Source organism: Pimephales promelas, chromosome 18 (assembly GCF_988280905.1).
Source record: "Pimephales promelas chromosome 18, fPimPro1.hap1.1, whole genome shotgun sequence".
Classification (NCBI taxonomy): Eukaryota; Metazoa; Chordata; class Actinopteri; order Cypriniformes; family Leuciscidae; genus Pimephales; species Pimephales promelas.
In genome coordinates, this window is record NC_142786.1 from 26,170,576 (window position 1) to 26,185,493 (window position 14,918).

General features: G+C 34.8%; 2 protein-coding genes across 2 annotated transcripts in view; both read left to right on the plus strand.

The window, feature by feature from the left end:
• ctnnal1 (catenin alpha like 1) overlaps positions 1–14,918 on the plus strand; it is a 94,568-nt gene that overhangs the window by 7,020 nt on the left and 72,630 nt on the right. The gene's annotated exons all lie outside the window — the stretch shown is intronic.
• Positions 9,807–13,683, plus strand: sla1a (Src like adaptor 1a). The gene is made up of 8 exons (XM_039681210.2): positions 9,807–9,982; positions 10,511–10,615; positions 10,695–10,788; positions 10,936–11,022; positions 11,919–12,022; positions 12,902–13,033; positions 13,112–13,241; positions 13,338–13,683. The coding sequence occupies exons 2-8, from the start codon at positions 10,546–10,548 to the stop codon at positions 13,540–13,542; spliced, it is 822 nt and encodes a 273-aa protein (XP_039537144.1). The 5' UTR covers positions 9,807–9,982; positions 10,511–10,545; the 3' UTR covers positions 13,543–13,683.

Genomic DNA, 14,918 nt, shown 5'->3' on the forward strand with positions numbered 1-14,918 from the left:
TACCTTCACCCCGTTTAAAGGCACTTAAAACATGTGGACCTGTAATAAGTTTAATTCAATTTGGGAAAGCAAGCATCTGCTTAAAAAAAAATCCAAACAGCAAACATGAAAGTTTAATTGATTCTGAGTGTAAAATACACATTTATGAAAAAAATCCCAAAGGGAACTGTTGATGTGAACTTTACTTTTTGGCTTGCTCCGAATTGCCAGGCTCGGATGAGGCACAGAAACTAGGCTTGATGCCAAAACCAACAAAGCAGGGAGAAAGATGCGAGATGGCATGTTGAGAAAGAAGCCATGATGGCATATAACGTCTGCATCCAAAAGAGAGTGAGAGAAAAACTGTACTTTTTGTCCTGACATGTTAGATTCTCAATTCTGCATTTCATTAGATGCATAAAGGAAGGTGTTTTATTGAAGGTTCCATTAAACATTTTTAAATCACTCAAAAATACAGTAAAAAGAGTAATATTGTGAAATATTATTACAATTTAAAATAATTGTTTTCTATTTTAATGTATTTTAAAATGTCCTTTATTCCAGTGATGCAAAGCTCAATTTTCAGTATCATTACTCCATTCTTCAGTGTCACGTGATCCTTCAGAAATCATTCTAATATGCTGATTTGTATTGCTTTATAATTTTGGTTTCTTTTATTGTTTAGTATGTGAGAGAGCTGTTCTTGCTCTGTATGCTCCCCAGAGAGAGTGTCAACATAACCAAGTAATGAAGGTCTAGCTTTAGACACCTTAGAACTGAGAGGACTTGTTTTTGGTTGGCTTCACCAAATGAGTTGTCAAAGCAAGCATTTTAAAGCTGGGGTTCCATCATTCACTAGGACGTATCTTAAATTAAATTATAGGCTGTAAATAATCTTGTTTTGATCTTGATGACTGAAAAAAGTCTCTGTTCTCAATGTTCCCTTGTACTGAGTCAAGTGTTCGGAATTCATGGAAAATAAATAAAGCTGTTTAAAAGCAGCACTGTCTGTGCTTACAGTAACTTCGCCCAAATGTTTGTTTTTACAAAAAAATCACCCCATAATAACGGCAATAACTAATTTGTTTGTGGAAATAAATATTTGGACAGATTGTAGATATTCACATCCTTTTCCCTTTGGCCAGCACATTAGTGCTGAATCAGCTGATTTGCACAAAGATTAAAACAGTCTCTATTTCTATTCATTTATTTGTACATTACGCTCCACAAACTAAAAAAAAAAAAAAAACGCCAGGCTGTACATGATAAACAGCAACTCTTCAGTTTGTAGTCCTAAATTCAAAAGAATCAGCATTTGTAAGCCGTATGTTTTTTATTTATTTTTTTTTTTTTTTTAGTAGAGTGGTTTACAAATTATGAGTAAAATAGGCCTTAATAGGATTACCTCATTTACAATTACAAAAAAAAAAAAAATGGGGACTAAAGCTTTCAAACTTGAGGAATACAAAAAACATGGTAAACAATCATAAAATATAAAGATATACCGGTAAGTACAATTTGTGCACTATGCATATGTCATATCACAGCTTTAAGTGTGGACCAGCTGAAATTACAGAAATTAATTATGTAACTTTTGGCCCTTTAGTGGTTAAAAAACAAAACTGCATACATTTTGCATAAGAACATTGTTTTGGCTTCGGTTCTGCATAACTGTGCGGATGAATATAACTCTTCACAATAGATAATGCATTTCAATCAATTAAGTAAGCTACTTATTAGAGGCAATTTAACTGTTCAATAAAACAGATATGACTGGACACATGGGCGAGTGACGTTTATAGGCAATTTCCAGCGAATCCTGTCAGGTCTAAAATATAAACACTTATGAAAGGCTTATCAGAGAATCGGGGTAAGACAAAAAGGTTTTGGAAGGAGGATTGATGATGTATTGGCCCATTATTTATTATTATTTTGAACAAAAAAAGTTACATAGTGTACCTTTATTGTAAGTTTTACATTTATTTTGTGGAAAGTGTTCCACACTGTCTGGCTATATCTAAAAATGTAATCTCTGAGTCATGACTTTGTTACCATCTAGGCTGATATTGTTTTTTAAAGACAACCAAAAGTGCTGAGAGGGGTGAAATCTGGTCACTGCGACTACCAGAGATTTGTGTAATTCGTTGGATAATCTTTGTAATGCTTATGCAGCAACTTGTTTGCTTCTTGTTAGTTTCAAAATTCCCATGAGGTATATGACAGTTGACAATTATGTTTTCTCTTTAAGTAGCCTACAGTTTACCACAGACCTTTTGTATCATAGACCTCCTATTCTACTAAATCCATTAGAAATCCCTGAGGAGACCAAAGGTCAATTAATCTTCCTGGTTGGCCTACAAATTAACATCCTGACTGAACAGCTCCACATGCATGCACCTTTTAATTGTTAAATGACAATGTAAACATATATGGTAATGGATACATTATAACTATTTTTAATATATTGAAAAATGGCTGGAATGCAAGAACTGAGCTCAGTGCTTCCCTAGTCCGAGGAATGCACTCTGTCCCTCCATGTATGGTCAAATTCAGCCACATTTCCCTTTTTTTTTTTTTAGCACACAATACACTTCAGCCAAATGACAGAGCTTGCTTTGTTTTGGATCCTCGTTTTAGATCTGATCTGACAGCTGGCCTTTCTGGTTTTAATAGCCCTCAGAGTAATGCTTCTGTTTGGATATTTCCTCAGTCCAATTCCAGATGCATGTGAAATGTTTGGCCGGTTCCAGAGGACATGATTGCACAAGTGCGTTAGTGGTTTTCGCTCCCCCAAACTAAACAGGACAGCGATCAGCTCTTAAATACTGTTTAGTTGCTCATTCTGAAAAAAATCACCATCTGTTTATAGAGAGATTAAGCGCTAAATTTCCACATAGCCCAAAATATATGAGAAAATGGGTAGTACACTAGTTCCCCTTCTGCCATGCGTTTGCTCACAGACACCGAATATATAATGATATTATATAAGGATAATAATGTACAGTCATTATCACATAAATAATTCAGAGATTCCCGACAGAGTTGATTGTCATCAGTGTTGGGGATCATGTCTTTTTTCCCCTGATACTGACTGGACATTATCCCACTTAGGCTAACATATAAATAAATATTGTGGACATAATGTATATCAAATTTGAAAATATATATATAAAAGTTAAAATTAAGTTATCATATATTATATTAAGCTTCTGCTAGGTAAAAATAGAACAAATATTAAATTAATATTACTACTAAAAGACTGAATGAATATTATGTAAAACCATTGAATAGCATGACTGATCAATCAAAATCAAGTGTATTCGAGAGCAGTGTAATAGTCATCAATATATGGTACTTTTGTAATCATGGCAATAAATCTACATGCCAGTGTTTATAATAAATGCAAGTTAAAAAATGCTGGGTTTTATTAACCCAACTTTGGGTCAAATATGGACACACCCAGCCACTGGGTTAAATTTATTCATTACATTTTTAACCCAACGTTTGGGTTTGTCCATATTTGACCCAAAGTTGGGTTAAAACAACCCAGCATTTTTATAGTGTAGCTTAGCTTCCAAAAAAAAAAAAAGATGGCTGACACAATGTGTTCATTCTGTGAGTGAGATCCACCCTCTATTGGCGGGTTGAGAACATGCGGGACAGCCCCTACTACTGACCGTAGTCTTTAGCATCTGGCCAAAAAAATCCTCAGGTTTCACTAAAAAGAACCGGTTCAAAAGAACCGAACCAGCCATCACTAGTTCAGAGATAGGAGGTGAACGAGAGGTCTAGGCAGACCATGGACAGTTTGTGAGTTTGCAACTGGAGACTCTGGGAAAATACTACTTATGTAGTGTACAGGCCACATACAGGCCAGGTTATGCTCTTTGACATGGATTGCTTTACCTTATGTTTGTGCAGTTATACATTCGGTTGCATCTAAGATTTGTTTTTTCTGTTTTTCTTCCTACCAATTCTGAGTGACTGTCACAATGCACCGCAATAAAAGCACTGTCAACCCTGACCAACTGTTTCCTCTGTCAATGGGAGCCTTCAACCGCTAAAGGCGTTCATAACATATCCTTTAAGACATATTCGTAGAACTTTTTGAAATGTTGCAAGACGTGTTTTCTTGGAAATGCTACTTTAGTTGGCAACAATTTATAGGTTTTTCCTGTTTTTCTCAAAGACAATAGACAAAGACATGATTGTCATTAAGCATTAACAGTGAAATTGTGTTGTAGTCTCAAACATTCCATCTTGTTAGATGATGATATATATATAAAAAAATCTATATGAATTTGTTGATGCAATCTAACTGCCAATTACTCACTCAGCAATTATTACCGTTCCATCCTGATGTCTTACCATTATGTAAATAATCAAGTTATATGTTATAAAGCTGAAGCATGCGAGTATGCAAAAGAGCATATTCCTGTAAGTCTGCCTGGAATGCTGTTTCACTATAAAGCATATTCATATTATAAAAGTTCAAAGCTTGATGCATAACAGGAATGATACAGGAAGTTAAAGGAATTTTATATTCATAATCAAAAAATGATTTAAGACTTCTTTATATGTGCATGTTTTTACCATTTGCACAAAAACGTTGAGTCTTAAATGCATGACCATTCGGGTATATTTCAGTTTGATGTAAATAACATGACTTCATCCTTTGAATCTAGCGTATTTAAAAACAGCTTCATTCACCACAGGATGGCTGTAGTTTTGTTTTCGCTGGAGGCAGCTCGAAGTCATTAGACCTGGCCAACACCGAACTCTGCCACGTGTTCTTGCTTCAGTACTGCTGAGTTTCATCTCTGTGCAGTGTGATGGTATACCCACAATGCTTAATTTGCACTGTGACTTAATCACCCTTTTCTATATCAGAGTTTCCACTGAAGTCTTCATGCATTGTGGCCGCAGTCTCCATGAGGGGCCGTATCTGCTGTGGTCTGCATTGAGCTCTGCAGCCATTAACACGTCATATTAGCCCTAACAGGAAATAACAAAAAGACAAGATTAACATTGAAGCTATTTAAAACTTCAGCCTGCAAAGTTAACAGATAACTATAATGATATGAAGCTACTTGTTTCAATATATACCCTATAAAATAAATATTCTTTATTGGCATTGATCCATTATGTTTAACTACCATTGAATCTTTCCATTGCCCCCCCACAATTGTTTTTTTTTTTTACAAACTGTTTACTGAAAGGTTTTTATAAGTTTGCAAACCTAGGCTGAATGGATTTGCCATTCACACCAGTGTTTCTGTGTCCTCATATGCTGTTTATTAGTTGTTTTTCTATGCGAAAATGCTATAAATGGATATCTTTGACCACAGGCCTTTATCACATGTCGTAAAGAATTTCTGCTTTCATTCCTGTGGGTGGATGCCAGAGAAGAAAATTCCACTCATTTGGTTGAATTCAACAATAAACATAAATATTTAAAACGGTTATTTAGACTTGCACACTGAAAAAAATAATATGCTTTATCTAATCAATGAAATTGTGGCAAGCAATATTATTAATTAAATTGTACAAATTAGAATTAATTAGAATATTAATTTGATGAACTATTACTCAATTCTAATTTGTTCCAATTTAATAAATAATATTGCTTGTAATCTGTTGCCACAATTTTATTGATTAGATAAAGCATATTCATTTTAACAGTGCACAATACTCTTCCGTTACAGTCATGAGATTAACAAGCAGCACACAGCTCTTACTTCTAGTGCTTTAATTATATTTTTTATATCAATTTGTTCATTTTTGCATTATATTATTACGATTAAACACCCAACTTTATCTATAGTATAATGCTATCCGATCCTTGCATTTAATTTTTTTTTTAAGTTGCCAGCCACTGCTCCAGCTTTTTTGAGCATTTTCTTAAAATTTGCATTTCCATAGAATTTTTTGTTGTATGAATGAATATCTGAACATGATGAAAAGAAAGAACAGAGCCTCCGCCTTTAAACATAAAGCGATGATTAATTGTAGCTTAATGTATTCTTTTTTTTTTCAACACTTGAATGTTGGTGTTTCATAAAAAAAGCAACATTTTAAACAAAAAGCTGAGAAAAAAAATGCTCGTCAAAGACTACATCCAGATCGGATTCAAAACGATGATCAAAAACATAGATGGAGCAGATCAACACCCCAAAGCTATCCTATAGCTCGTACTGGGTCGACATTTCATTTTACATTAGGCATTTTTTATTTAAAAGATGTTTGTTGATCACGTTATTTTACATATGCATCTGCTTACACATGCTATTGTTTGTTTCTGCTTCTTCTTTTCTCTGCTTGTTTCTCTTTTTTTCACAATACTCAATTAATGATTCTAAACTGAGTTTGCTGTCTTTGGAAGAAGTATCTGTGTTGAATTTTACATAAATAAATCACAACAATCCCATAATTTCAACGCATTCTCACCCCAAGGCGTCACCTTTGACCATGCTTCAATATTTGACGTTTTAGGCGTCCTTTAGCGTCACTTACATGACGCGATCCAACGGCGTCATCTAACTGACGCTAAAGGAAAGCGTCTGTTAGAGGACGCGGTTAGGTTTAGGTGTGGGGTGGGGGTAGGGTACACGCGATCCTAGGGCGTCATCTAACTGACGCTAAAGGGCGCCTAAAGCGTCAGATATTGAAGCATGTCCAAATGCTTCCCAAGGCGTCAGTTAGGTGACGCCTTGGGAGTGAGAATGGGCTGATAATTTAAGCACAGCCATTGATAAAGGCTGCATAAAAATATTTTATGCTCCTTTTTGAAGCTTCCGCTTTTCTAACGTGGAAGTGCGATAAAGGCCTATTGTGTTGCTTTTTCCCATTTTCTATGTTTTGAAATGAAACGTGTCTAGAGACACAGATGTACATTTGCTCTCACTGATCGTTTGGTCTGAAGAGTCTCTAGTCTACATAGTGAATTCAGATTGATTGATTCGTGTAATCTTAACATAAATGTGCTTACACGTTCACCAGTTGTAGGTGACGAGAACGCGTTCATCTGTTTGTGATTTGATTTGATATGAAATGAGACGATGAATACATTGTGAATGAATGACACGTTACTGTTGTACTGCGTCTACTTATTACTTACTTTGCACTATAATTGTACACTTATTACTATACTACATTACAACCATTCCTAACAGGATTGTTAACAAGATTGTTGCCCGCCAGGTATCGATGATAGTCACGTGACTGCAAAGTATGAATTAACCGGAATTCACCCGTAATAATGCTAGGCATACTTAAGAAAATTACACCTCAGAGTTGAATGTTAAACATGAGCCATTCCCACTCATATATATACCCTCAGATGAAATCTTGCACTGCTTTAAAAATGCTACTTTTCGTTACTCTCCAACCCTGCATTGAAAATATGAGTAAAGAAGAACAGGTAGAATATGTATTGTTTTTAAAATAATAGAAGGTGCTTTCATAGACACAACAGGTTTATTTTCCTTGTGAATTCCTTGTGCTTGTGCTGTTTAAAGATAAGAATGCAAATGGAAATGTGATCTAGTTAAATGTGTCAGTGCTGTGATTAAATAGAGAGCCATATTTGTGGTACTGGCATTAGTTTGTCTAGCTTTTGCCAATAAATCTAGTTGAGAAGGGGTGTGAAGCGAGTGTATAATATGCAGTTGATTAGAAGAACAGCACTGATGGCTTTCCCAGACTAAGAAGATCACTCCGAACATTTTTGACTCCAATTCCCTGTCACAAAGTAAAAAAAGTGCATTTGAGAGAAATATTTTTTAATGGAAAAAGACATGCAAGCCACAACTAAGCTTTCGACATGAACATTTTTAGGGTTTAAATTATGTTGAGCATAAAGAAAAGTAATGAAGCAAACAATGTGAATTAATGATGAGATTAACTTGTCTCCACATGAGCTGAACTTTGTAATCCTGTTTTGCTCATCCAATTATGATGCTTTATGAGAGCTTTAGAAAAGACAGACACTGAGCTTTATTCTGTTAAAACCTCACAGGACATAATATCAGTTTTCCACAAAATCGCAAGCAGCAATCAGCACAAGTGATGTCCTAATGAAAAAAATGGTCAACTTGGGCTCATGCTGCTTTTGTGAAATGCAGCTCAGATCAGTCAGATATGTTATATTATATATTGTTGACTAAAGATATTATGATGAGTATAACGTTCACTGTAACAACGACTAATGAATGATATAACAATGCCTATTATGTTATAAAGTTGACTATGATGATGACTATAATGATAAAATGTTGACTAACAATATAACGATCGTCGATGAGTAAAAACGTTGACTGTAATGATGACTAACGATATAAAGTTCACTATGAAAATGACTTTAATGTTATAATGTTAACTAACGAAATAATGATGAGTAGCCTATAACTCACTCTAATGATGACTAACGAAATAATAACTATGACGTAGACTATAATGATAAAACGTTGGCTAATAATGTATAACATCTACTGCAAAGATGACTAACGATATAACAATGATCAACGCTCAGATAACGATATAACGTATTTAATGACTATATAAACAGATACTTCTGGTATCATATCTATTCAAAAATGTTCAATGAATATGTCTTTTTTAGGCTTGGCGACCCAACTCACATCAGTTCTTCAGGCCAGTTCCCCTGATCTGTTATGGTTAATATAAAACTTTGATGACTGCATCGTCAGTAATGAATCTGACCTGTCTAAAATTCTAATTTTGCATCAAGTATACAGTTCACAAAACTAAAAGTAATATATATATATTGTGGAAAAATATTAACGTATTTAACTCAAGTTATTTAACGCTATCATGGAAGTGCATTTAGTAACAAAGTTACGAAAGTGCAAATAAGAGAAGTTAAAGCCTCAGGCCCAGAGAAAATGAGGTACTTGGATCGACCTAGTCAGGTGAATATTCATAGGGCTGAACATGGGACAATCAGAAATAAGAAACACTTCCCAGATATTGGTCACATTATTTTATTAGTTTTGCAATCCAAAACATACAACTGGTTGATACAGTGAAGATTTTAACCTAAGTAATAAAATAAAACCCGCTTTTAATCATTTTTCAGTTCGTATCAGCTGATAAATGGATAATATAGTTCTCCGGAGGATTAAATCTATGAGGTTTGATCCACAACGCAACATAAAGATGATTGTGTATTGTTGATTTTTCACATGTATAAGTAATAACAAGTATAAACTTGTATAAACAATGATGCAAGGACATACCGACTTCCTTTTTCTCTGGCTGTCTGAAAATTTACTCAATGGCCTCTCATTTGAAGGATAAATGATAAACAATTCTCAGTTTGTGAAGGCACTTTTCATATTAAATAATAGAGGTGGATCGTTGTAAAAAAAAAAAACAAAGATAAGAAAAACATTTGAAAGCCTAATGTTTTGCACTAGATTAGCCTAGATTTTGTATCCTTTTAATGTCTAGATATAGGTGTTATGCTTTGAGACAGAAACTCACACATATAGAAGCTCTCACACCCAGACATTTACCCACTAATGCCATATACAGGAAGTTGCACAACACCCATTTGAGCGTACTTTACGGAGCACACAGAAATCACATATTTAAACTTCAACTTAAACATTGCAGAGTGAGCTTAATTGCATTAAATAATGATTTGCTGTCCTGTCTTATAGGCATTAAGAATGAGTATTATATGCATTAAGCACGTTGAGGGGATGAAGGAAGACATAGTTAGGAAACTCTTCCTCATTTTACCAGAGGAAGTATGTGGCTATGTTCTGTTTTCAGCAGACCAGCGCTCAGTTTAGATTAGCCTGCAGAGCCGTGCAGGCCACTCAGAACTCAACTGCTGTTACGGCTGGCCTTCGGTCGAGACCTGGGCAATATTTCTTTACTCTAAACCACTTGCTTCTACTTTATTGAGAGCAGCCACCCAGAACTCAAGCTTTGCCCTCTGGAGGAATCATGGAGGTTTAACTGCTTAAAGTGAGAGGTAAGAAAACTAATTTATGTGCCTAGCATATTTCTGTTGGTGTGGAGTGGGAAATAAAAAGGCATTTATAGGCTGTCCACTGGAAAACGAAAGAGTGTCAAGTGTTATTTATTTACCTACAGTAACCTCCCCCTGTAAATCATATTTCAATAAAAATAAGTGAGCAATAAAGATGGTGCACATACCACTTTGATGTTTTTATGTCAAAATTCAGCATTCATTTTGAGGCTGGTTAAAGGCCCATAATGTAAAATGGCCTTTCAAGTGACGAGTCTCGAGTAAACGGGTCAATTTAGGAATAAATGGAGCATTTGTGACTCTGTGCACTGTTGAAAAATGAGTTGTGGAAAATAGTGTTAGACCTGGGCTCTCCGCAGCTTCCCTGTTCTATTTTTTTTGACAGCGATAACACATTAGCTGAGAGGAAGTTTCAAAATTAAACCAGTTGTTGCATTAGCTGTTGGACTATCAAATGCAAAGCTCAAACTCTCCATTGTATAAACATGAAATATGCATTTAAAATTTCAGCATCTGTAGAGCTGCGGGCTCTATAACCTGCCATCATGGGCAATGTGATGAGGCAGGAAAAGTCGAACCCAGAGCAGCCTAGCGGCTTTGACACCATGTTTAAAGGTAAGCTATGATTCTTCACCTACTGTATACCTAAATATGTTTTAATGTGAGTCTTTGACATAACTCGCATTGTTTACAGATTGCGACAGTCTTGTGGTGCTTGCTGATTATCCGTGTCGTGACATAAGTGAACCTATCTATAAGATCGGGGACAGACTCAAAGGTCTTTCAGAGTAAGTGTTCTTTTAAAGAAACATAATGTAATACACCTGTGATATAAAATACATCAGCACCTTGTGAAATGAATCTTTTATGTGCATATACTGTATAGTTTATGTAAACGCATACTGTCTTTTAATGTACACGTCAATGCTTTACAGAGATGGTTGCTGGTGGAAAGTGCGTTCTCTTCAAACAGGAACTGAGAATTACATTCCAAGTAACCATGTGGCAAAGGTTTATCATGGGTAATTATGGACTGATTATCCTACTCTATTTTTCATGATGATTCCAGAAATTAATTTCTAAATGAATACAATACGCACTCAATGATCAATGACGTGAGACAATTTTGCGCAATTAATTGTGCAACACTTTCTACACTTTCTATACACTATTCAAAAGATGTTTTCTAATGCTCAACAAGGCTTCATTTATTTGTTCCAAAATACAGTAAAACATTAATATTGTGAAATATTATTACAAATATTATTAACCTTTTTCTTTTTAAAAACTGTTCTAATATGCTGATTTGGTGCTCAAGAAACATTTCTTATTATTATCAATGTTGAAAACAGTTGCCGCAGATGCATTTGATTTCGAAATCGTCATTTTAGAAATGATCATCAGAGATATCTTTACTACACTGTAAAAAAATATTGTGTAATATTTAATATTGTGTAAAAAATAATAACCTGGTTGCCTTAAAATTTTAAGTTCATTGAAATGGAAAAATTGAGTTAATACAATAAAGGAGATTGATTTAATCATCAGAACTGAACCACATAAATGATTTAAGTTGATTGGACAAAATAAAAAATGTTGTGATTAAAAATCATGAAAATATTTTATTTTACAGTGTATCCATTTTGATTCATTTGCATTATTAATTATTTAATTTAATGATTTTAAATGAATGCATCCTTTCTGAATAAAGTATTACTTTCTTAAACTAATTTACTGACAAAACCTTTGAACAGTGGTGCACATATTTAGATTTTATTACACGTTTTATGTAAACTGAAACACTGATCTTAGTTTTGATGTAATAAGGACTAAAATAACCATTTCTTTATTGAATTTGGGAAGTCACTATTTTCAATAGGTAACATCATTTCCTCTTTGTCATTTCTTTTTTCTAAAGATGGCTGTTTGAGGGCGTTAGCAGACAGAAGGCAGAAGAGCTTTTGTCGTTGCCTGGGAACAGTGTCGGATCATTTCTAATTAGAGAAAGTCCGCAAGAGAGAGGTAAGTACCTGGAAGTGTCTGGCATGAATTCTCGTCCACAAGTTTACATTGCAAAAATGGGTAACACTTCACTTGAAGGAGTGTGCATAAGACTAACATGACACCTTCATAATCATGACATAACACATAGTTGACATACCTTCAAAATCATGACATGACTAAACATATAGCAAAAGTTTTATGCATATTTATGACAACTGTCATTAAGTGTCATTCGCTCAGTTATGACATTTTTAATGCAAATATGACATTGTTTGAGATGACCTTGACATAAACCAATACATCTTAACCTGTCAGTGTCTTTGTCATGACAACTTGACATTAGACAACACAACGTGTCATAAACATGACATAGCAGATTAATTATCAAACTTAAGGAACCACCTAGCTTTATTATTTAACATTACATTAAACTGTCAGGTGGTTGGTTTTGACATTGGCTTAATGACTTTTTAATGACAAATTCAATTAGCACCACAATAGTTGAGGTCACGAAAAATATTAATGACACAGCTATAATGGCCTCATGACAGCCAATGTCAAAGCCAACCACATGACAGTTTAACTTAATTTTATGTCAGATTGTCATGACAAAGACACTGGCAGGTTATGATGTTATGGTTTATGTCAAGATGTCATCTTAAACAATGTCATATTTGCATTCAGAATTTCATTATTGAGCAAAAGTCACTTAATGACAGTTGTCATAAACATGCATAAACCCTACTTCATATTCAAGACATATGTCATGTCATGGTTATGAAGGTGTCATGTCAGTCTTATGCACACCCCTTCAAGTAAAGTGTTACCCAAAAATGTTTACACTCACACATATTTCGCTGTCAGCATTAGTGGAGTCATGGCTGCTTCTCCCTGCAGGTGTATATTCTCTCTCTGTGAGACACAGGAACGTGAAGCACTATAAAATATTCCGTCTGACTAATAGCTGGTACTACATCTCACCACGGCTTACCTTCCAGTGTCTGGAGGACATGGTCAATCACTACTCTGGTGAGACAAAACACTCTGCTTGTAATGTAGAATGGATGTGTGATGCATTAATGCTGATGTGTTTTGGTTTCCCCTCAGACTCGTCAGATGGTATATGTTGTGTTCTCAGCGCCCCGTGTCTGGCTCTATCCAACCCTGCCCCGAGCTCAACCCAGGAAGCGCCACCAGTGGTAATGCGTCGTAACTTGGATTGGAAGAAAGTTAATAAGTATGTCTCTGTCTTTTTTAGATCATGCTTAAGCATTTCTTCCACTTGCTTAGCTTGGTGTATGATTGGTGTATGAATATGTCTCCACATGAATAGGTCTCAGTTTATGAGCCCAAGCGAACTGGATACTGTGGACAGCAAAGATAACATGATGAGCTACGGGGTGAGGAGCAGCATAGCCGCCTATCTGTCTTTATCATCCATACCTGAGCCAGAGAACGCCACAGGCCGCAAGAAGAAAAGCAAGTCTGTCTATGTGATGCCTGATCACAGTAATATGAATTTAGAGGATAACTATTAGCTAATGACCATCATACGGTAACTGGTAATAGTTTTGCACTGGACTAGTCCAATCTTTCACATACATGTCCAGGTCATATTTCACCCTAAAATCAAACTGCATAAAGAAAACCTATTTTAGAACTATTATGATTTGTGTGTCTGTGTGTTTGTATCATAATTTCTGTGAAATTTCGTTTGGATGTGTTTGGATGTTGAAGTTTTTTCTTAATATTTCAATTAATCACAGTTGTTGAGTCAATAGATTTTTATAAATGTAATGGGCTCTATGCACGGCGGTATTTCCGGTGAAGGTCTACTTCCGCCGATCGCAGAGTCCAATGCAATACTGAGAATTTATATTGAATTTTATACTCCATGGTTATACTAAGGAAACGTTAGTCACAAAAACAGACACCCCTCGTTGTGTTTATGCTTCTTTTTAAAATTATATTAAATAAACATAACTATGTTTAAAATTACATCTAAGCGTATGAACGTTTTTTTTCAAAGACAGTAAATTTTGAAGACTCTGCCATAATCCCGTTTTCCTCCGCTTTAAACCTCCCTTTAAATATTTTACCATTTAAATTCAAATTGTGTTGACAATATAACTATTAATACAATATAATTTATTTATTTGAATTTTGGGGTGAATATGACCTACATATGCTACTGGTGGGTGTTTGTGAGATTTATCCTATCGTAATTTCAATGTGCACACTACCTTTTCCCATGATTTACCTTTTTTTCACCTACAGAGACATTTTTAGGGGATGTGCATGCTTTTTTTTTGTGATACTTTTGAACTTAACTATTAAGCGCAATGTTTCTTCCTTATAAACACTGAAGCCAAAACGTATGTTATTGAATTATGCAGCAAAAGAATGTTCTGGAAACAAGTTCATAGCAGTACTTGACTAGATGTGTTATGGATATTTGTGTGTGTTTGTAAAATTGTAAGCATTTAATGTACATACCGGTATGTCTTTATCAAAGAGCCACTGCTTTCATCAAACTATTAGGTTTAATTAAAGGAATGAGGAAAGAGCTTTCATTTATATATTAATAAATATTTGCTTTTGCAACGTATTTTGTTTATTGCTCTTCAATGAAAAAAAAAGAAAAAGAAACCATTTAATATTTTACATTTAAACGGTAGTGCAGAAACGCATTGAGCCTCTATCCGAACAGCCACACAAACAAACTCTCAATGTCATAGCAATGTTTGGCTCATGTTGTTCATGCAGTGCAACATTCTAATGCTAACCATATGGAGTGTTGTTAATTAGAGACTTTTATTCCCATCAAACATTCAGCTCATGCAACACAAGCAATCCATAAAAATAGGTGAAATAAAGACATTAAATGAAAGACTAATGAATGATCATTTTATCA

What these genes read in the sequence shown, in the direction of transcription:
- sla1a (XM_039681210.2), top strand. Translation starts at nt 10,546, where the DNA reads ATGGGCAATGTGATGAGGCAGGAAAAGTCGAACCCAGAGCAGCCTAGC. An exon ending in CTTTGACACCATGTTTAAAG is followed by an intron (nt 10,616 to 10,694) that starts GTAAGCTATGAT and finishes CATTGTTTACAG; the next exon opens with ATTGCGACAGTCTTGTGGTG. An exon ending in CATGGTCAATCACTACTCTG is followed by an intron (nt 13,034 to 13,111) that starts GTGAGACAAAAC and finishes GTTTCCCCTCAG; the next exon opens with ACTCGTCAGATGGTATATGT.